This window comes from Aythya marila (genome assembly GCF_965140915.1).
Source record: "Aythya marila genome assembly, chromosome: 20".
Classification (NCBI taxonomy): domain Eukaryota; kingdom Metazoa; phylum Chordata; class Aves; order Anseriformes; family Anatidae; genus Aythya; species Aythya marila.
In genome coordinates this window covers 6765094-6788668 of record NC_139061.1, presented here as the reverse complement: position 1 = coordinate 6788668, position 23575 = coordinate 6765094, and the positions used below count along the sequence as shown (strand labels likewise).

At 37.7% G+C, this 23575-nt stretch overlaps 1 protein-coding gene across 1 annotated transcript; it reads right to left on the bottom strand.

Annotated features, from left to right (window-relative positions):
• Window positions 1–662: 662 nt before the first annotated feature.
• FOXN1 (forkhead box N1) lies at window positions 663–21305 on the bottom strand (the record flags this gene model as incomplete). Its single annotated transcript, XM_082776586.1, has 8 exons — window positions 663–931; window positions 2779–3306; window positions 3850–4057; window positions 9893–9989; window positions 10795–10922; window positions 16824–16934; window positions 18802–19305; window positions 21183–21305. The coding sequence occupies 8 exons, from the start codon at window positions 21303–21305 to the stop codon at window positions 663–665; spliced, it is 1968 nt and encodes a 655-aa protein (XP_082632712.1).
• Window positions 21306–23575: the final 2270 nt, after the last annotated feature.

The following is a 23575-nucleotide window of genomic DNA, read 5'->3' as shown; positions in this document are numbered from 1 at the left end:
TTAAATTTATTTTAAAACACAGTAAAACTTATATTTTGCACTAAAGTATATTTGTTGCTTTGTTTTAGTCTGTCAGCAGCTAGTCCTCTATCTTCTAATACTTGCAGAATTTTCAGGTTATGTTCTTGTTTATCAAAACCCAGAAATTCTTTCAAGGGGACTATAAATGTTTCAGTGTGTGGATTTTTTTATTTTTTATTTTTTTATTTTTTTGGTAGTGGTCTGTAGCAGATGTTGTTGGCATCATTGGCTTCAGCAAATAAGTTAGATTATCATTTCCCTTGACTTCAGTGTTCATTTGCAAGCAGCTTTCATAAAAATATCTGAAAATCATTAGTTTTCTTCTTATAGTCACTTGTTTCAGGAGGATGCAGAAGATGAGTGGCTTGATAAAATGGTGTTGACCAATACAGCGGTTAACAACATTATCTTTAAATAGTTCTTTTCCATTTTTTAATTTATTTTTTTTTTATATATATATTTTTTAGTATCTGTTTGTAGAAGTTATTAAAGTAAAGCTACATATCCTGCAGGTGAGTTCTGGAAAAAGATCACTCTTATTCCGATGGCCATGATTTCAGCACTTGTAGCTGACATAAACTGTGTGTGTGTGATGGTTAGGGCTGCATCTGGACAAAAATAATTATAACTAGGCGTGTGGTTCACATCAGTGCTATAGGTTTGGATCCAGAATTACTTAGGTAGGCAGGAGACACTGTATCCAACTCCATGAAGGCAGAGTAAAGGGTAGTGAGCTGTAGGTCAGGCAAGTTGCTGTGCGGAGTTCCATTTTGCATGTTGATGTTGCTGCTGCCGCCGTTCTCCATCTGGCAGTGAGAAGGGAAACACTGGGAAGACGATGGGGATGATGAAATGAGAACTAGGGGATCCACGGCTAGACTGTCATCTTTCAGCTCCTCCCAAAGATTTCCTGTGACAAAACAAAAAGGATCGGTTCAACTTTCTTTACGCGTGCCTTTTTGAAACATGGTTTCACGTGAGAAATCAGCAACTATGCAGTTGTCTGTGCTGTATGTGTATGTACTTTTAATCACTTGTGATTGAGAAAGGGGAAAGATGGTTTAGCGAGCTATTATTTGTCTCCATTATAAATTTAAATCTTGGAGAAAGCAGTGTTAATTTAAGAAAATTATTTCTGTTGATAATTGGCAAGGTTCTGTTGCAAATATATCCTTACTGAAGTATAACTTCTAGTTGAAAAAAGCACCAAGAAAGGGGAAGTCACCTCTGTAATCCTTGTAAACTACTGAAGATAAATCTGCAAATAATACTGCTGGGCTTCTCATATGCTTATAGCACAGCTTTCTCTGGGTTGCAGACTAAGTTACTGGACATGCAAGTGACCTGAGGAATCAAAAGATCTGAAATATTCATTTTTTTTCCCCTGAATTATACAAAAATATTTTCTGACTTTCCATTGAACATGCCTGTCTCAGTGACAGCACCAAAGAAGGTGCTGCAGGAGGGCTGCATTTCCCATGTTCCTCTCTGAAGGTTTTTTTGGGGGGTGCTGGCAGGGATACTGCTGCTCCAAGGTTATGCCTGTCTTCTGCAGGCTATCAAGTGGGATAAAACTTTTTTACTTGAAAAAGCTTGATTTTGTGTGTGTGTATAATGATTTGCCACTCAGTGAGCAAGTTCTAGAACCTTTGATTTGAGTTTGGTAATTTGGTAAAGAAAGAAAGAAAGAAAGAAAGAAAGGGGGAAAAAAAAAAAAAAAAAGCTTAGATAAAGGTAAATAACTTAAGGAAAAGGCAAGTACAGAGGGAAGATGGAATCATATCATGTTAGTGAAGCATGAGGAATACTCACACTACAAACAAGCGTGTTAAACTGAATAAAGTGGGCAGAGATTAAGAGAAATGAATGGAACGTAAGACCTGGCTGCCTGAAAGAGGAAGTGGCAAAGGATTCAAAAAAATTGCATTGTTAATCCTGGTAAAGCAATCTGGGCATGGCAGGATTGCGGAATATTTGTGACTGTACAATGGCAAGGTAATTGCATTTGCTGAGTGCTGTGGATTATTAAAATTGCATCTTTTGCCCCGTCTTTTAGGCTGCTTTGTGTAACACTGTTTGTCTGTGCAGGAAGGCAAACCTTGCGTGCTTTTTGATGCTGCAAGAGCTGCTCATTTGGAGGCCATAATTTTTATTTTGTTTGTTTATATGTATATGTGTAAACTTGGCATTTTTGATTATTTTTCTTGCATGGAAAACTATGTACAAAATCCTATCTATTCAAGACAATTCAGTTATTTAATACTGGGAATTTTGGTGTCAGCATTGCACGATTAAGTATTTAAGAACACCTCAGAAAACATAATTATTCAGTGCATAGATCATGTGGGTGCCTGGGAAGCCTGTGAGGGAGTATAGCACTCTTTTTAGCAAGATATGGGAAGGCTTTGAATCAATATTGACGAAGAAGATTCCAAATGTATTGCAATGTATAATATCTTTGACAAGAGTAATAAGAGTTGTTTTTTTGTAAACCCTGGATGTAAATCTGTAGCTGTCTTGGGAAACTTTTTGAAGACATAACACAAAATCCCATATTGCACAGAATAACGTAACCTAGTGAGGTGGTGTTTGTGGTGTGCACAAGGAGTTCAAAAAGACAAGTACATCTTATTTTTGCTAGTGTTTGCGTTAACGTGGGATGCATTTAAAAAAGGAAGGGGGAAGATGGAATTGTACGGGGCGGGCTGTGACGTGCAAAGGCCGAGCCTAGGCCGTGGGAGTACCTTGGATGCCCACCTTGGAGGTCGAAGTCGGTGAGGGACGGGTTGAGAGCATCGATGTCGGTGCTGAGGTCCCCTTCTTGCAGGAGCGGGTCATGCACCGTCCTGGCCGCGCTCTGCTCCGCCAGCACCTTCATGCCACACGCCGGGGGTGTCTGTGCTGGCAGCGGGGAGTCCTGGCTGATGCCAGGCTGGCTTCTGGCTTCGTTGGGAGCCTCTCCAGAAGGAAACAGCGGCTGGTGCTCGGGCGTCTGCTGCATGAGCGTGCTCGACATGGGAGGGAAGCCCGGTGGTGAGGTGTAGCAGGCGGTTTGCTGCCCTCCCAGCAGGCTGGGTACTGGGTTTTTGACGTGCAGGGCTCCAGGCGTGTGGATGGGATGGAGAGGTGGTGGTACACCGGAGGAAAGAGAGGGCTCGCCTAAGGAGTGGGGTTGGACTGCCATCTGCCGGGAAAGGGATGCGCTCCCAACAGCGGTTGGGCTGCAGGACATGATAGAAGACCTCAGCTTTTCGCTCTTGTCGCCTATCAGCGTGTCAAGCTCTTCTGCAAAACAAGGGGGGGGGGGGGAAAAATACACAACTTAATTTCTAGCACAGCCTTCATCTTCACGGTTCACAGCTGGAATTTCAGTATTCCGCGGGACATGGATGAGTGGAATGGCAAACAAAAGTGCAAGCCTTGCAATGAGAACGCCAAAAGCCTGAAATGCTTTTCTAAATTGTCAGTGCTATGTGCGTATTTAGTAGATTGTATTTCCCTGTTTAAATATTGCATATTTATCAATTAGTTTCAATTTTTATTCTGTAGTAATTATTGCAGCGTTTTTTGACATCTCACTAAACTTCAGGATGAAGAGAGAATTTTTTTCTCATTGTAGTGATAAAGTTGTGCTTTTGGGGCCTATTTAGAAGTACTCCTGCAAAACCAGGTCTTATTTAATTCTGCTTTTTAAAATGTAAGTTATGGAAAAATTCTTAAATATTTTCCTAAATTATGTGTAAATTCCATTATACAGCTTGGTGCATATTGCAGGGAAAAGTTCTGGGGACCCCTATTGGAGAACTAACACGCTAATACATTACTGACCTGGCTTTGCCATACTCTTCCTTACAGCAACTGGGTCTTTCCTCTTCCATTTCTGAAGCTCCTCCTGCATCTTATCAATTTTGGCTGGATTCAGAGCCCACAAACAGCCTTTCCGAGAAGAATTGCCTGTCTTGTTTTCAACTTTCTCAAAGCATTTGTTCAAAGATAAGTTGTGGCGCACAGAATTCTTCCAGCCATCTGGAGCTGTCTGGAAAAACAAATCCAATCTAAGAATGGAATTTCAAGGAAAAAAAAATCCCAAATATATTCCTCCATTTTGACGGTTGAGACTATAAGAAATGCTGATTAGATTTTACTTTCCACAATACGAAGTTTGTTTGTTAGAAGGAAGCCACAAGAAATGTTAGAGTCACGTTGTGCAGGAAGGGAGGAATCTGGTAAAAGAGTAATCGATCTAAGCAAGAAGGTTGGCCTTTTCAGAGGGGCTGCTGGAATTTTAAGAGTGAATTTGCAAATCACAGGAATTAAGAGTTTAAGGAACTATATTCTAGAACTGTGAAGTAACAGGAAATCTGTCTTCTAAATCTGTTTTGGAACAGGTGGAAAAATTTCAAACACATAATTGAGGGATTACATGCTACTTGAACTCAAATTAAGTGTCCAGGCAGACTTTGAAAGAATTTTAGCCTGCTGCTGTAGGTGTAACGTTGTATGCTAGCCAATTATATCACCAAATGGTATAATTGCAAGCCCTACAGTTGAGATACAGGTTTCTACATCTGATCACTGGATCTTTTTGCTTTACATTTATTTTTAACTCAGTAGTTAAAGCTGGAAGGCTCTTTAAACTGTACAGTACATATAAGCCTCATTCAAATTATTTCTCCATTCTTATTTAGGTGTTTGCTAATTAATGAGGTGTAAACAAAATTCCCTCCTTACTCTGAGGGCAGTTTTGCCTTAAATTGCAAGAATGGAAAAAAGAAGACAACTTAGGGCCAAAAAGTCTTCCTCCTTTTTTCTCAGTTTTATATGGAGATAGACATTACATATATGATAGATTTTAGAAATAGTTTTGTCTCATAATTATCTGTTGATGTACTTTTAAATGTTTTTTTTTTTTTTTTTTTTTTTTTCTCTATTTTCAATAAGATAACATTTTAAAAAGATTTCTCTTGATCTAACTTTAAAGTTTGAGGCTCTTGGTCATTAAGTAAATTGGCTTACATTTTTTTTTCCCGTTTGTTTTTGATTTTTACTTTTTTCTTATTGCTTGTAAAAGAACTGAAAATAATATTGCTGAAGAGAATGTGAGGGAAACACTCAGAAAAAGGTCATGCTTGGATTCTGGTGGGAAATGCCTGTTAAAATTGATCTTGAAGAAATGGCACTGTAATATTTTATTGCATATAAGTTTTTATGGAGCTTTGTTTGTTTGATTTAGCTCCTTTCTGTTTACTTAGTCATGCAGCCAAAAGATACTGCCCATCGTGTTTAGGCTTTGTAAATTAGTGTGCTGATTTGTATCTAAAGATTCCTACAGCAAATTCCTGATGTGTCACTTCCTTGCTTTTCTTTTGGTAGGTGCTGTACAATGCTGTTGGTTGCACATGTGAGCAGGACTGCCTTAGCTCATTGCTGCTGCTGCATAAAGAAAAAGGGAGCAGGAAAAATGACTTGCCACATAATGGTAGGAATCATCAATCTGAGAAGCCCAGCTCCATTGTAACAGCTGCAACTGCTGGTTCAGCTAGACTTCTTTCCCTGTCATTGTAAGATCAGGATTTTGTTTTATTTTATTTTAAATTAGTTTTCCTGTGTTGGTCAAATGACATTTGCAGAGGTGAGAGAGGAAATCTCTAGTGAGAATGACTTTAGAGCTCATTAGATTACAAAGAATGATCTTCAGTACAGGTGTATGTGAGGCTTTTTTTTTTCTTTCTGTTTTTTATAACCAATTTTGGATACTTCTTTTCAAAAAAGAAAAGCAAAACCAGTCTACCTTACCTATGTGTCATATGAATTAAAAGAAGTTTAAAAACTCTCAAAGGCATGTGAAGTTGCCTAAAAGTGATACTCGTTATTGGTCCTTATTCATGGATGCAAAATACGTCATAATTTTTTATATGTATTTATAAAAGTAAAACGTGGTCTTTCCTAGCTTGTTGTGAAGGTCTGTCTCATGGAATAAAGAGTTAATAGCCCAACTGAGGAATCTGAGGGTCAAGTATAATGCTTTCTTCATTAAAAGTATTGATCGGTTGTGAAAGTTGAAAACATGATGTTAACTAAAGCAGAAAGTATTTTCCTTTCATAACAGCACAGTTCCTTTTGGCCCACCTGATGTCAGCATTTCACTATTTTGTTAGCCAGTCCCATAGGCGAGACAACTTGCATTTCTATTTTTAAAAACAAACCAACAAAAATACCAAAACCAACACTTCTGCCACAGGGTAACACCAAAGATGCTCATCAGTGTTTCTCCCTTGCAGGTCATATTCAAGCTATTTTCTGCCAGTTCCAAATATAAATAAAACTTTCTAGGTAAAATGTGCACTTAGGTACTGAATGAACTAACCTGAAGGAATATTCATGTTTCTTGATGTGTGTGAGGCTACGGATCCCTCTGTATCTAGACGGGATAATTAGTGTTTCTGCTAAGCCCCAGAGAAGACGGGAGTGGCGTGTGTTTCTCAGAGCTTTTCAGAATGTGTGGGGGTGTAAATTGTGAGGTAGTTTTAGAAATGTAAAAGCAAAAAGTACACGGATTTATTCTGGAGACTAGTGCCAAGAGTTGAACAGGTTCTTGCATTAAATGTGGTATTGCTGAGCAGAGAAAAATAGCTGTTTACCTAGCCGGGCCCTGAAGGAACGCTCCAGCAGCATGCTCCTGTTACTGCTCCGCCACCAGTTTGTTTTTTTTTTAAGTTAACGTTTGATTCTCTCTTAATGAACTGAGCTCTGGCTTCTGAAGTTGCTCTCGTACAGTTGGGATCCCTTCCTATAGCTTGTTTTTGCCGTTGTTGCATTCCGAGTAGTAGGGAAGAAAGAATTTGACAGTGCAAGAGAATACTTGCTGCTGTACGTCTGTCCGACCACAGACCTCCCTAACCTCTTGGACCACTGGCAATAACTCCAATTAACAAGATTAAAGCTTTGTGTTAGACTCACTAATCACTACAAAGAAAAAAAAGGATGACAAGCAAAAAAATATTATTGTGCAGACCCATTGATCCTGACCGCCTCTTGAAGTTTAAAGAGTTCAGTGATCTTGCAAAACCCTTTCTCTTTAAATCTAGGTCTCAAGAGAAGGGAGAGGTACATCAAAGAGTAATTCAACTTCAGCTGTGTAGATTTTTTTTTTTTTTTTAAGGACGTAGGAGTTGGATTGTTCTGTTTCAACTAGAAATGAGATTGTTGCATCATAGAAACTAAATTTGCTGCGGCAGCGAATACAAGTTAATTTGACTAGGCTTGTATCATCTAATGTCTCCCAGCAAGATTCGATGTACACTTGTACTCTGTTTCTCTCCTACTTAAATTGCTTCCCCTCCCCCATTGAATCCTGCTATTTGGTGAGTTATAGTATAAGCAACAAAATGTCCCTTGCTGATTTTTACATTACTTCATCTTTCTGAACTTTCCCCAAAAAAGGGAGGATAGAGAATGTTAGCTTTTGCCATATACTGGTAATTCCATGGGCTGTTGTAAAGACCAGAAGTAGATTGGGCTTAGTCCTTATAAACATATTTTCTGTGCTTATTTTAAGGATGTTTGGGATGAAACTATTCAGTCATTTGTCTGTATTTGTAAGTAAAATGCAAAAATAATACTGTTGCAAAATACTGGATGTTCCAGTAATAACCCCTGCACCATTCTTTTCCTACAGTGCCTGTGAAGGCACTAACCTCATTCTCATTGACTTTTAAATGATTTAAGAAAAATACATGAGGATCTGCAAAAGAACGCTTCCAGTGGAACAGGGAGGTTTTGATAATTAAGAAGAGCAAGGTTTAGATTAGCCATAAAACAGTTATTTAAAGCTGTAGGAAAAGTAAGGAACAAGTGAGCATATGTATACACACAGACAGGTGAACATGTACCTCTATATGTGATATTTGGAAGTATCCCCATATAAACAATATACAATGCTTGCACACAATGTGTAGTTGAGGAAAGGATGCACGTCTCCTGAATATTTCTACCGTTTCACAATGCCCTTAACTTCAGGACCAGGAAGATGACACCCGGTAGAGTTACAGTCTTGGGTATACTCTGTGCACATTGGCAGCAGCAGCATTTGCTTTGCAAGCTGATTTATTTTATTAATCAGATGTATTGTAAGACAAAGGAGAATTAATTGCAGTTTGGTCTGATGAATAAATGTGGCTATGCTGTTATGCCTCCAAAACTTATTTTTAGTATTACCACCTGTGTGCCTGAAACTTATTTATGTTCTTTCTAGAAAAAAAGTAATCAGATAAGAATGTGCTACTTTGCTTTAGATTGTATAATTTGTGCTGTATGCTAAGAAACATAGTTCTGCAAAATACCAGTTTCACGATGTGGTGGCCCAGGACCTTTTTCACAATTCTCAATTTATTTTCCTCTGTGTTATTATTATTTCCTGCAACTATTGGTAAATGCGTGGAAAACGGAATTAATATTTTAGGGCTGAAATAAAAATCTTTCTCTTGCCATGCGCCATTCTACCCATCTTCCCTTCCCCACTTACACAAAATTAAGTATTGATGATAATGTGTGTTTAGCCTAAAAATCATTTGTGTTCCTGTGACTTAAAAAATAAAATAAAATCGAGTGCTTCAGATTTATTCCATGGATTGTAACTAGTGGAGTTGTCGTGGGATATTTCTTGAATTAGGATGGTAGGGCTCTCTTTTTCTGTTCCCTTTTCTTGCTTGTTATAAATAATAGGGTAGCTAGTGATTCCTTCAGGAGGAAAGCTGGGGTTCTGGGAGTACAGAAGGGTAATGAAACCTAACAGTTCATCCATCATGATAATGTGTTTTCTTGTTCTCTGATTACCGACATGTTTGCTTTTATTTGTTTTGAAGGCATTCTTTATCCTCGGTTAGGATCCAAAACCATTGCAAAATTGTATCAGATTATTCTTCGTACTCTTTTCTTGATACAAATGTTAGAATTGCCTTTCTGTAGTTGTATTAAATCCATCTGAATTGCTGCATGTTTATTTGAAATAGGAAACCAGACAGACTCACGTTGGTTAATTTTTAGTTTTGGGTTTTGCTCACAATTGTAGGTCACTTGGTCTGGACTCTTAGGAGGTGTTTCTGGAGAATCGGCAAGAATAAAGCTCTGTGTTGAGCAGCAGCTGACAATTCAATTATAGCTCTTTTAGAAATGTAACTGTAATCCTTCTGCTCTGGGATCGTGCGCTGACTCATCTCTTTCCACTCACCTTCCATGTGCAAGAAGCCATTTTCTCTTAGAGCACGGATTTAAATTTCAATAGCACCTGGTGCAAACCATACACCCATACCTTCACCAGCATCACAGTGTAATTATGAGCTTAGTACCATTTATCGCACATTATAGTTTTCTTTGTACGGTGTGTACAAGTGATGAAGTTGCCTAAGATGGATATCCCAGTTCCAGAACAGAGCAAGATAACCTTGAACCTCTGCTTCCACGTGAGTCCGGAGGTGCTATTAATGGCAGAGGAAGCCACAAGACCAGTTCTGCCTGTATTTGAGATCTGAGAGGAAGGGATGGATGTTGTTTTTGAAATTATTTATCCTTTTTATGAGTTGTTAGTGAGGAATGGCCACTTGTTATCTACGTAAGCTCAAAGCTGGGATGGTTCTCAGTATCCTTTTGTGTTAGATATTACCACATACTATGTATATTCTGCCTAGGCATAGAATAAAATGCTGGGTAGGTTATGATCATAGAGGTGTATAGTTGTTTTGATATTCATCTAGCAAGAAATAGTTTTTTCCTATCTTTTATCCCCACCATTATCCCTCTGATACCAGGGAAGCTTACAGACAGTGAGAGTGAGCGAGAGATTTTTCTTCCCCCCTGTAAATGCAGAACTCACCTTAAAGTAAGGAAAGTGTTCTGTCATGAAATTGTAAATCTCACTGACTGGCAAACTCCCTGTCTTGCTGTTCTTGAGTGCCATGAAGATCAGGATGCTTTAGGGAGAGAAAGAAAAGTATTTAAACCTGTTCTGCTTGCCTGTTCAGAAGCAGAAAGAAAGGCAATGTTTTTCAGTGCTTGTAATTACTGTGGCTTTCACTGTCACAGCATGAATAGGGATGATGCTTAAAGTTTCCACTTAGCTGTTTACAAGCAATCTCCTTACGTTGCATAACTTTTAGAGTTAATTGTCGAGGTAGAAGGTCCAACCTGAGTTTCAAATAAAGTATTAGGAAGTGGAATCAAGACAACAACCTTTAAATCCTGGCAGTGTGCATTTTTTTTTTTTTATGGTTGTGCTTAAATGCTTAAATTGATACAGGGCACACAGTATCAGACTGACAATGACAGACGGTATAATTAACATTTGTCTAATCTACTTCACTAGTCTGCCATTTGGGGGCTAAACCTACGTGGTAACTAGCGTATCTGATATGTTTTCCAGGCATTTCCTTACCCTAGAAAATGGGGAAAAAATAGGTGTCTTTTCCAGGACCTGTATTAAAGCTAAGCATGATTAGTTTTGCGCTGATGAAATTCACAACACCTAAGATTTTATATTAGAGAAATGTCTAGCTTTTCTGTGGGTGATCAAGACTGTTCACATGCTTTACAGCATTTCATTTCCCTCTGCTTTGGCCCCAGAGTCTGGAACATCTTGTGATTCATGCAAACAGGACAGAGCACACTGGGAACAAGACAAATAGGAGTAAGCATGTTGTTGCAAATTATGCTGGAAATATGCCACGGGTAAACAGTATATTTCCTGTAACACTAGGACTTGAAAAAATATTTTATTACCTGTAGGAGTAGATGGGTTTGGGAAATAGAGGCTGCTGGGATTCTTGACTGCTTTGAGGAGCAATTCTTTGGTATGGGTAGTGTGAAGAAGTAATGTAGGTCACGGGATAGCTGCCTCCAGAGGGATACTGATGATACAAGAAAAGAGATGTCACTTGGCTTAGCAACAAGTTCTCAATATATTTCTTTATTAATAACAACATTCAACTGTAATTCTGAGGATCTTGTCCTCCACCTACATTTAATAGCTGTTTTGCAATGGCAGACCTAAAGTCTTTCTAGCATGATATTGAAAAACATTAAAGTTATTAGTTAATGCTTAAGAAGTGGAAGAAATGGTGTGTATGAAAAGAAACTGCCTGGGATGCTGGCTGCTACCAGACTCTGTTCAAGTGTGTTCTGTGTTGAAGTGTGTAGAAAAAGTACTTGCTTTTATTATTGCCTGTTATGCTTCTGAGTTCTTGTGAAGAATGGGAGTCATTGCACCCTACCTATTGTTTCCAGATAATGCATAATTTTTTTAGATCTAAAGCATGTCCCCCCTCAGCTATCCCTATTCTAGTTGAAGTATCTTAACCATCTCAGTCTCCCCCAAAACATTGCACTATGTGGACAAATAAATTAATGCTGTAATTTTATTTATACAAATAAAAAGGACAGAACAAGCTACTTTGAACAATGTGCATCATAGAAAAATAAACCTAAGTAAAGCAACTGAAAGAGTAAGAAGCAGCAGAAAAGTTTTGCCTGAGCCTTGTTTGTTTCTGTGCTGTTTTCTTAGCTGGAGAGGGATAATCAAGGCCAAAATCCAGTGTATGAAATCTGCTCCCAAGAGAAAAGCCTCCCAAAGCATCCATTCTGTTTGCTACTATCAGGCAAGACAGTAAAAAAAAACCAACAAAAACAAACACCAAACAACAACAAAAGCTTTTGTTCACGAAGGGCATCAGAATATGTATTAAAATGAATGTATTATGGAATAAGTTAGTAATGTCATTCCCTGGGTCAGGAGAGTGGCTTATGAGACATTTCTTCCTTCCCTGCCTCCGGGAGCCCAGACGGGTTTTCGTGTTGCCTGACTTGTGCTGAGGCTGTGAGGCTGCTCTCTGTAGGATCCCTTCATAATCAACAACAAGAAACAGGCTTCTCCAAGAGGCCTTAAGTCCTGTTAACCACCACCTCAAGCACTTTATTTTTCTCTGCTTTCTATGTCAGAAACCTAAAGAGAATGAGCAGGGCACCTAAAAGGAGATAGCGTTTATGCTACCCTCACCCCATCCCTAGGGACGAGCAGCAGAATGCAAAGCTGTCTCTTCTAGAGATCTCTAAGCATGTCCAGCTCTCAAGACATACTAAAGCAATGGCTGGCCTATATACAATTGCTATGATAGAAATATGTGCAATTCAAAAAATAGGTAGAATGGGGCAGATATTCCATATAGATAGTCCTGATTGCATCAGAGTTTCTGCAGGTTTGCTCTCAGTTTTCCATCGCCGCAGCTGGTCACGTATTTTTATTTTCCCAATTACAGTTTAAACTTGCTGGCAAGCAACTTTCAAGAACAAAGAAGCACTGCCCCGCTAAGGGCAGATACCATCAGTTGGCTCTCGCTGAGGGAAAGGCTCCCACTGAACTCGGAGTGAGAGGAATTTCTGCCTCTTACAGATGAATCTTTCCAGATGCCAGGGCTAGGGCACGGCCAAAATTAGGAATCATGTCACACGCTATTAAAAATCTGCTTGCGTGCCTTCGCTAGTACTCAAAGGTTGCTGAGCCATGCTCTGGTGTTTTGCTGCTCACCTCTAGAAGTCCTGTGTCATGATTTTTTTTTATGGTTCCTCTGAAAGACTGTAATGTAGCTTTCCAGAGTTGTCAGGAATATTTTATTGGTAATTAGTTTCTACGTATCCTTAGTTTCTTACAGCCATTCCTATCTTCAGACCAACAGCTTCTGTTGCTCTTGGTCTTCATCCCCTTAAAAAGCTTGTGAGGTTACCACATGCTTACAAAATGTTCATAGTTTTTCTTTATTCTGGATTCTGAATAATTTATTTCAGTTTCTCAGTAATTTTATTTATTTTATTTTATTTTATTTTATTGATATATTTTTTTTTGCCTGCTTGCTTTTATCTTTTTAAATATTCAACTGCCTGAAATGGAATGTGGAAAAACTTACCGAATGCGTTAATTTGTTTGCTACGGTGAAGAGGGTGAAAGAAATGAGACATTCAGAATTAATCATGTCCTGCCACGTTAAGCTAAATACTGGGCAGAAGTGCAGGCTCCAGAGCAGCTACAACCTAATTACCACGTGCAGCTCGGTGCTGCCTGCTTTGTTGCGTTGTGTGCAGATTTTTCACTGGAGTAAAAAACCGGACAATTCATGCAATAATTCTGATTTTATTAGTTTCAGTGGCTCTTTGAAAGGAAAGGCCACTAAGATGGGGCTGGTTGTGATGTTGTCACCAAAACAAGATCTGGGCGTTTTAAGGATTATTTCTGTTTTATGGGATTCATTACTCCTTTTTGAGGGAACAGAGGCTGGGGAATGGTCTGGTATGACAGGCTTGAGCTGGTTTTACAGTCGCACAACTGGCATGAAAGGTGTCAGTGTTTTATGGTGGGTGGGTAGGTGACTTCAGTGAGTGTCTGCTATTTCTTTCAGGTCAATAAGAAGTAATTTTTCATCTGAGTCACCATTCGTGTTGTGTCCAGCAAAGGGAAGGTGAGGCCATTTTATCATTTGGACAAAATTAATGAAGGAATCCACCTCTCTCATCCCTCTAATGAAAAGAGAGGCACAGTTTGAACATCCTTCACTCTAGGCTAGGGGGCCCGTTCTCCTGAGCTTCACTCCCTCCTGATTTAAATCGCTCTGTTCCATTCTCATTTGAAATGTAAAGTATTAATAGTGGAGCTGCTTCATGCAAAATATATTATTCCATTTCTTCTCACTCTTACATCACTGTTCATTTCCTACGATCTGATTACGGCACATGGACGGCAATTCTGCCTGTTAGGACTTTTGGCAGCTATACCCCTCATTTTTCCTCTCTGAGTGGTACAATATGGTGCTGTGCTTTTACTATAGTAACACAAGGAAGCACAAATACTGGAAAGCCTAACAGAAACCTGCTGCTTGTGAGAGATCTGTCCCAGTGCCAACCTGCAGGTGGATGGAGGACTTTCCTCTGGTGTAGTGCTTGTTGTGTCTTGCTCCCAGAGGATGTTTCAGCTGTATCATTGCAAGCTTTTTGGATGTGCTTAACCCCCATGGGCAGTAAGAGTGTCAAAATGGCAGTGATGGGGGGGGGTGCTCATTTCAGAATGAGTAAAGGAATTAAAAATATTCAAATGAATTAACAAGGTAACTGGAGCTAAAATGTACACAAAAATGACATTTATACTGCCTGTGAGATGTATGGTGCTGTGGCACATTCATAACATCTGTGCTGCAGTCCCAGCGGGGAGCTGGTTTATAATTGCAGCAGAGCTTTTGTGGCAAGTTAATCCTTCATCTGGGACCCATTTCCTCTAAAACAGTAATAGTCAAATCAATCAATTTGTAAATTAGGATGGTAGTGTAACATCACCTTTCTTTTTATTCTGGTTTCATTTTTGTTATTACCTTTTATGACTTCTATGAAGTCCTAGGCTAACCAGAAAAAGAAAAAAAAAAAAAGTAAATTAATTATGGTGGTGCTGATAAGAATTTAAAAGATACCTTTGCCAAATATTATGGGGGGAAAAAAAAAAGTAAATTCTGGCTAATGGAAAGCCAGAGTAAGGGAAAAAGACAGAAGTGAGGTTATTCTCTAGCTTCCCCACACCTATTTAAGCTTATGTATGCTTCCAGAGCTTTGCAAGGTTACCCAAGGAGAGCAGTGGATATAAAAAGCCCTTTATATGGAAACTATTTGAACTTCAGCACTATCTGGATGCCCTGTGCACATTGGTCTGCCCTTGTGCAAAGTGTTGTACAAACACATAGCTGAAGAGAACCTCTGTGCCCCGGAGTTGTTAATCTGATTTAAATGCAAGGTCCAGTTAGTGGAGAGAGGCTGTCTAAGGCTGAGGGAGCAGGAAGAAATAGTTCTAGGATTTGAGAGGGCTTGCTGAGCTGCCTTGTCATGCCATCCTCCTGATGGCTTGGACTCCGATGTTCAGAAGGGCCTTAAGTCCCCCAAGGTCTTTGTCCAGTGACTGATACAGTTACTCAGTCTTACTCTATTTCTCTCTTAGAGTTTATGTCTTACAACAATGAGACACCTCCCTTTAAATTTCAGTAGACAGGTAGGGGATTTCCAAGTGTGAGACACAGAGCTTCAAAAACATGGAATACCATTACTGGTGTATGGAGTAATTGCATTCTTCCTTAGCAATGTTTTACAAAACTCTAAAAAATATAATTCTGAGGAAGTTATCTGTGATGGGTAATTTACTTTTATCAATGGTCATAAATTCCTACATTTGGCCATTCTTATTCTTTACAGTCATTCAGCATCTGTATGCAGTTATTACTTAAATTTTCTCATAAAGAAAATCATGTCAAAAAACAACCTTACAGATATATATATTTCTTCATTGGGAACTAAATCCTCGGGATGAATGGTATGATTAGTATTTCAGTGACTCAGGCTGGCAGCACCATATGAATTAACAATCCCAATGAAATATCCCACAGTAATCTTTTTGTTTTGTTTTGTTCTGTTTTCTTTCTATGGTTTTACATCACTGCTCTGCTAGTCATATTTTTTATGCTTCTTGAACAAGTTGGATGAGATGGAACAATTGATTCCACAATATCAGTCATCAGTCAGTGGGATCTGAGGAGTCCTAACTCAAGTGTGATCTTTTATATTCAAAAGTTTTATATATATGTGTTTGGGGTATATATATGTGAGTTCTGGTAGTTATTTCCACCTTTCTTTCTGAAAAATAGCCATTACCTTAATTTCACCTTAACTATTTTTTTTTTCTAAATAGGGTGTTTCAAACATGTTTTTATCTTCCCAAACATCTTTCTTAAATAAACTTTTGTACATTATAGAGTTACAAAGTTTTGCACACTACTTGAGCACGAAAGAGGAAAATATCAATGCATGGAACATCATCTATGTTTATATATAAAGAAACAGATTTTAAGACATGTAAGAGTCATGAAAATTATTTTTTTGTAATATATACACTCCCTGTATGTCAAATTTTTCAAGCTTAGTAGACCATACTCACAAGCTTCTGTAAATATGTACTAACATCACATTTAAGGTTAAGAGATGCACGTATGATTTTACAAAGATTCTACATGCATGCTGCTATGAAAATCTGAACTGACACATATTCAAATGACTTCCAAACACATTTAGAAAAGCATTGTGTCAGTTACTCCTGTGTATCTGTAGTATTAATGATATAGTTACATTACGGAAGAACAACCTTCATATCGTGCATTCTCATGCATCATCAGCATTGCACTCAATTATGCTTCAGCTGAATAATCTTTCACTGGGGATGATGTAACAGTCAAAAGATTGCAAAAGAGATTTGTGTGCCGTCAAGCAAAAAGAGAGTGAGCATCATTGCCTTAAAAGTGTTTTTCTATGTTGGGTCTAAATTATAAGTACGCAGTTACATATTTAATATTTTATTCTGAAGTTAGAACACAGTAAATGCCCTGGGATCCTGAAATGCCAGTAGTTATGTGGCATTAAGTGGTTATACCAATGAATTAGCTGCTTTCAAAGCCAATTTTATTCAGCAAAATGGTGAAAATATAAATAAGCAGTACTAAGTTCCATTTTTACAATTTTTTTTTTTTTTTCTGACTGACCATTTTAAAATGCACTTAGGTATGGTTCTCTTGAGATCTCATTGTTGTAAACAAAATGTCTGTATATGAACACAAACTAACCTACAAATACAAATTTAGTAGGTATTGTCTTATCTATCTTTTTGAATTATTACTATAAGTACTATACTATAAAAGTGCAAGGAAAAAAAAAGCTGTATTTCTACATATTGTACTCACCTGATGGAAAGGATGTGAGGGGCAATACATCTGCTGCACTTGAGGCTGATAGCAATACAAACCCGGCTGCCCTTCCAGTGGGGATGTCCTAAGCTTGATGTCTGAATCCTGCTAGAAAATATTCAGGGAAGGCCTTATTAGAAAAAAAAAATCACCACAATTTAAAATAAAATAATCCCATCAATTTATATGTTACGCTTCTTACTTCTTTGGATTTGATTTGTTCACAGCAAGTGTTGCACAGATTCTGCTTTATACTCTAGTGCAGTACAAGAAGAAACATTCTTGCATTTATATAATTACTGATTTTATAAAGGAAATCCCAGTCCAAATTCCATACAGAAAAACAATTCAGAAAATGTCAGTTGCAGATTTATTTTTTCTCCCACATACACAAAATGCATGCTCCACTTTTAATTCCTGAGAGTGCACGTGTCTCTCCCCTTCTTTTCCATACTCCTTGATTTTATCTTGCAGGCTGTCAGTAACTCAAGCTAACACAGGAGTTTTGTGATTAGGAAGAGGGTAAGTGGTGTAGTGTTTATTACGTAGTGCCCTTCTCCATGGGTCAAGGGAGTGGCTTCAGTTTGCCTCCCAAACTTAACAAATGTGGCTAGGAATTCTCTTCTGAGAGCTGGGGACATGGGCATTTTATTTCAAGGAACAAATAGCACTAAACCTTCTGTTTCAAAGCAGGGCTTTAATGATTATCTTTTATGGCACAGATTAGTGTAGGGGTGCATACTGGGTTTGATCTGATATCCTGGCATCAAGCAAATGCCACATCCAGTAGTAACAATTGTCCATGCTATTTTGGTGACCATAAGACGATTATTTTATCCAGAAATATCAACTTGCCAGCAGTTTATAAGCTATTTAAGAGCTTTGAAGTTGCATGATAACTGAACTAGTGGAGACATTAAGAAGTAGCTAGCCTTTTCCTGAGTAGTCAGAGGTGCTTTGTGTAGGGCCACCTGTGGTGCTAGCTTTACATTCTCTGCATCTTGCAGCTCAGGAATTTGGGAAGAAAATGGTGTGTGTATATATATATATTTCATAAACTGATTACAGGTTTTGCATTAGACTCATCTGATCTAGAGGATACATTATTCATCCAGGAAATAAGAGATTTAGATCAACTTCCTCCTCAGCTTGAATAGTTTCATTCTGCAGGTATGTAATCTGAAAACATCCCTCTGTCCCCTGGTAAACTGTCTTAATCCATTTAATATATTTTTTTTAACCCCTCTTTCTTTCAGTAATGCTTGAATTCTTCGTCTCACAACCATCTTAGATCCATTGGTAAGGGCACTCTCTTGGCAGATGTAGTCATTGTTTTTTATCTGCACTATATTATAAAGATATGCTTTACACTTTGCATTCCAGCAAAGATAGCTTGTGGAGAAACTAGAGTGTGATTTCCCTTGCTCTTCAGGGATCTCTGTGCTTCCCTGGACTGCCTCTATCCAGTATATGAACTACCCCTTGTACCTTTACACTCTACGTACCACAAACAGACCTTGTATTTAATTTTAAGTAGGATTAATGTCTTAGAGCTTCTCTTCTGTTTATGCCAAGAAAAGTGCAGGTCAGCTAAGTTGCTGTAACAAGTCTATATGCATTCTTAGATGCATGTTTCCTTGTGCTTGAAATATATAGTTTTGTGAACTTTTGTTCCTTGTGAATGCTAATTGATTGACAGTGATATAAGCCTGTTGTCAGGGAGGATTTGAATTTTTAACATTCATGTCTACTGGAAAATCCTTTCCCTTGTGCATTTTTCTGAAGACTTTTTCAGTAGGGAAAGCAAGTAAAGCAGAGAGATTAGACAATTAAATGTAGATGTCTATCCTGAACTCCAGCTTGTGACTTCAAAAGAGACCAAATGTCTGCGTAGTTACATTGAGATAAGAAAACAATTCCAAAAGCATAATTTTGGCATTGAAAACAGGAGAACAAATGTAGAAAAGATACAGACCATGACTTGTGAACTGTGATCTTGACCTGGAGTGCTGTACTGGAGACTGTTGCACCATGGTTGTTCGGAGGAGATGTTAGGAATGTGAGTTGGAAATGACTCTGACTCATCAGGGCCCGTAGATCCTGGTAGACCCTCAAAACAGTCAATGCTTCTCGCGTTTTTGAAAGGTGGACCTTCTGGTGGGAGGGCTTGATGTGCTTCCTGGAAGACATCTTCACTGATCTGCCTCTTGTAAGGGTGAAAGGGGTTTCTGCTGCTCTTGAGAAACCTGTCATAATTTCCTACAGTACTTTCCTCGTAACTGTACCGCCTGAATTTTTCAGCGCTGAAGGAGACTTTAAATTTGTTCTTGCCACAGTGGATTCCTTGGTTTGTAGGGTATCTCCCATGAATTTGGTCCTGGACTGGAGAAGCAGGGCTGGGGCTGTGAGAAGACTCTGAACTTTTCCTTTCTGTCCTGCTGTCCGACTCATATGCTTGGCAGTTATAACTGGGATTATCCTGCAAAGAATTATTGGCATTTATTTAGGATTAGGATGAACAAGTATTTTTCCAGTACATTAAAAATCATATTATTGGTGATAAATACAGAAAAGCCCTGAAAGGTCTAAAAGGTTTTCTGGTCACCTGATATCCAAAACTGTTGAAAGGCAAATTAATGAAAGAATTGAGAATTCTAATTTGTGCAACTATCTGGGAAAAACAGGATGTCTTAGGCAACTTTTGACTAGTTAATCTGACAGTTTCAGAGAAAAGATGATGTATGATCAAGTGATGAAAGATTAAATGACAGGAATATGATAAGTGCAAATCTTGTCCTATACAAGTTTAGTCAAATAGGCTTGATCTCATTCTCTGATGGTGTTACAAGCTGCCAGATATGCTGCTGGTTACATCACTTCCTTTCATTAACATAGCCACACTCATTCTCTGAGACATGCAGGCTCTAGGCAGACATTTTAACCTTCTTCCTGTCTCATCTCCTCCCTTCCCTTTTGCACTTTAGCAAAAAGAAAATAATAGCTACGGAAGGGCTCTTTAATCTAGAAGAGAAAGGCTTAACGAGGACTAGTGTCTGGATCCTGAAGCTGAGCACATTCAGCTTGGAAATTATGCATATTTTTCCTGACATCAAGGATGAGTAACAACTCAGATGCCTTTTGAGAACACATGCTTAAGTCAAGAGCAGGTTATTTTGTTCAGGGGGAAAATGAAGGGGAAAATGTAATAATATCCTGTGATATACCTGAAGTTGGATTATCAGATAGTCCCTTTTTCCCTTTCCCTCTCTAAATCCAACTTGCTCTTAGAATGTTTTGGGAGAAGAGGTAAAGGAATATATGCCTTCATGGAAGAACCCGATTTGAAGAAGTCCCCAAGGGAAATTAGCATAAAACCCAATGTTGTCAGCAGAGTGGAACATGGCAGAGCTTTTTCATTCATCTGCACATGGGTCTGTGGGTCAGAGATACTAATTTAGGAACTTTGTTCTATCAGGGATTCCTGCAGAAAGCAAATCTGACCTCTGGCTTATATCAACATGAACTTGCTCAGTTTGTAACTTCTTAACTGTTAGTTCCTTGCTCTTCTCTATAATTCCAGTACATGTGTTGATATTTTATGTTAAATGAGAATTAAAAAAAGCATGCCTATGTTTAGTAGTTATGTACAGCTATATGAAAAGCAGTGCTGTCAATTCTCCACCTGAATCTTTCATTATAGAAATGTAACATTGGTTATTTTACTGTTTGATGAAAAATAAGAGACTGGGTGGTTTACATAGATTTGTCAGAGTAAGGCAGCAAAAGCACAACATTCTTAGTTGTACTTCTGTTATAAAAGGTTAACGTGGTGAATATAAAGGCAACAGGAGAGAGATCACTGGATTCCAAAAGAGTCAGAAGGAATTCTGTACTGCAATGTATTTTCCACTGGCAGGGAATGGACAAAATGTCTTGATGTATTTTTTTAATTATTGTTATATTTTTTACATTTTAAAAAAATTTACAAAATGTAAATAAAATTTACATTTACAAAGTTACTTTAAGTGTAGCATTTTTACTGGATCAATATCTAGCTAGATTGCTTGTTTTGTTTTTAAAGTAATAATATATTTTTTTAAAGGTAATAAGAATTGAGTAAAACTTTTCTTTGTGTTATATCTGTTTACTTTTAGTTCCTAGAGATCAAATGGGAAATAGTCCATGGAGCTTAAAATCAACTTAGAACGCTAAATAAGATTTCTATTCTTCAGAAATAAAACTTTCAGTGCTTACTTTGCTGCCAGTTAAGTATGATGGAATTTAGCATAGCAGCTACTAAATATTCTGAGATTGTGTCTCTGAGGAAAGAGAGCAGAACTGGGCCATCTTACTCACAGTTTGCTGAACTGGGGATATTGAATCCCCCTGTGTCTTCATGAAGTCTTCTTGTTGGTCCCTTTCCAGAGTGTCCGAAGCAGAAAATTTAATATTAGATTGATCTTGAAGTAGTGAAACCATTACCAAGTCCACTTCAGATAGAAATCCTGTTATAATGAAATCAAATTACAATAAATATTGTCCTAAATGTAAAATGTAAAAGAAATCACCTTGTTACCCAACTAAACAGCAGTAGATATCCAGCTAGACAATAACGTAACCTGCAGCATTCCTAATACATTTAATTTTTTTCTCTACCTCTCAGAGAAATGTTGTTTAGGTGTAATTACAATGAAGATGCGATAGTCTTGTATGGATTATTATTAATTAAAAATATTATTTTAATAGTTTTATAAATATTTTTTAAATATTATTTTTTAAATATATTTTTTTGATCAGTTCATAAATTAATGAAAATTTATTGGTTTGGGGTTATGCAAATTTAGCAATATTGCTTTATTGAGATCCTGTTACATTAATGAACTCTCAATGCTTTCAGTGGGACTATGTGAAACAAAGGGGTTTGTTGTTATCGTTACCTAGACTGATGTGTACTATTGGCTTATATTTTTGCTTCTGCTTTTTTATTACTACCAATCTGTTCAGCACTTTCCTTCTGTTTTGCATAATTTAATGTATCTGAGATATGTAAATAACTTCAACACTCCATACCTATTTTTGTCAGTTATGTCTCCTCTCAAGTTCCCAATCTTTGGATATTTTAGACATATCTGATGGTACTTTTCAGAGTAAGATAAATACATTTAGGCTTCTAGAGTTTTATTTTCCAACATTTTTTTTGTAGTGTTTGTTCACTGTAAATTTACATTAAAACTGCAAAGGAAAAACTCGCACTGTTTTTTCATGTCATGCACATAATCATGCATGAGTTAATTTACAAAGTCTTTGCCACATGTTTAAATGGCTGTTAGGTAAATAACTAAGGGGTTTATTAGGTTTGGTTAACAAAGATACATCACTTAAAAATGTGGAAAATCTATTTTGCCTTTATAGTTCAAAGAGAAATCTTTATTTACGATGAGTAAGACTACACAGCCCAAGGGGAGAAAGCACAATGGGGCTTGGAAATCAACTATGAGACCTTGAGTATATCAGGAAAAAATGATGTTAGTGAAAGTTCATCAACGTCTTGGGCACAGGCTCATCTCCCAGTAGCTTAACTGGAGGCTGATGAGACGTGCTTATAACTGATGCTCATCTTGAAAGGAGCAGGTGAGAAAACTGACAACTTGGGTATATTTATGTGTGTATATTTGTAAATGTTCCACGCTTCTGCTCTCCTAGTGCAGCTTTCCCACTTATCTGCAGGTTATATAAAGCTGTATCTGACCTCTCTTTTATATTGCAATTCTTCAACCCAACTGCCTAATTTGTGGTCTTAAGCATTAGAATTTCATTAAAAGCTTTTGTACAGTTACAGTTCATGCCTAATGGCTTTTGCACTGCAAGAAACATTTGACAAACGATCACAAAAAGCAAAAAAAAAAAAAGAAAGAGAGGAAAAAAAAGGAGGCACTTGGTTTCAAGAAAATTTGATTAATGAAAATAAGAAAATGGGAAAGTAAAAAGCTTTGATTGCAGAGTATAATAATGTCTGAAGCTTTTCTGTTCCCATTACATTTACCACTAGGATCTGTGACAGAACCAGATAAAAAGCATTAGCTAAAGGTTTAATTCAGGTCAGAAACAAAGTGAATATCTCATGGTTATTTGGAGAGTTAATACAATATGGACCAGGAAAACCAAATGATTATTGTCATTCCCTTCCAAAATTTTTGCCAGGCACAGTTTATGAGTTTTATTTTGCTCTCTCAGGGAAGCTGGTAGGAAAGGAGGAGTCTTATTGTCATGTAAATATTACAATAAATCTCCTCTGTATAGAGAAAGTGTTTTACTGAATAATAAATGAAAAGCAGCCTTGTACTAAAACAGTGTCAAGCTGATAACCTGTGTTTAATGGTGATTATTTAATGCTTTTGTTGAGAATCCATTTCAGAGAGATATTTAACATGGGAGGAAAAAAAAAAAGTCTATAATTCCAGTACTGCTTTCAGTTTTCACAGTAAGATTATCACCAATCATAGACAGTCCATTAATAACTGCCTTTCCAAGTTACCCTTACTGTAGGAATGATGGAATGAACTGTGGCTATGTCTAGCTGCCAGGGAAAAAAACTCTATGTACTTCTTTTTCGTTTCTTCTTAGTCCAAATTTCTCACGCTGAAAGTCATTTGTGACTTCATGTTCACTTATACATATACAACAGGCTGTGAGGACAGATAGGTTGAAACTGCCCAATTAATGTACTGCAGAATTTTATTTTTCTATTT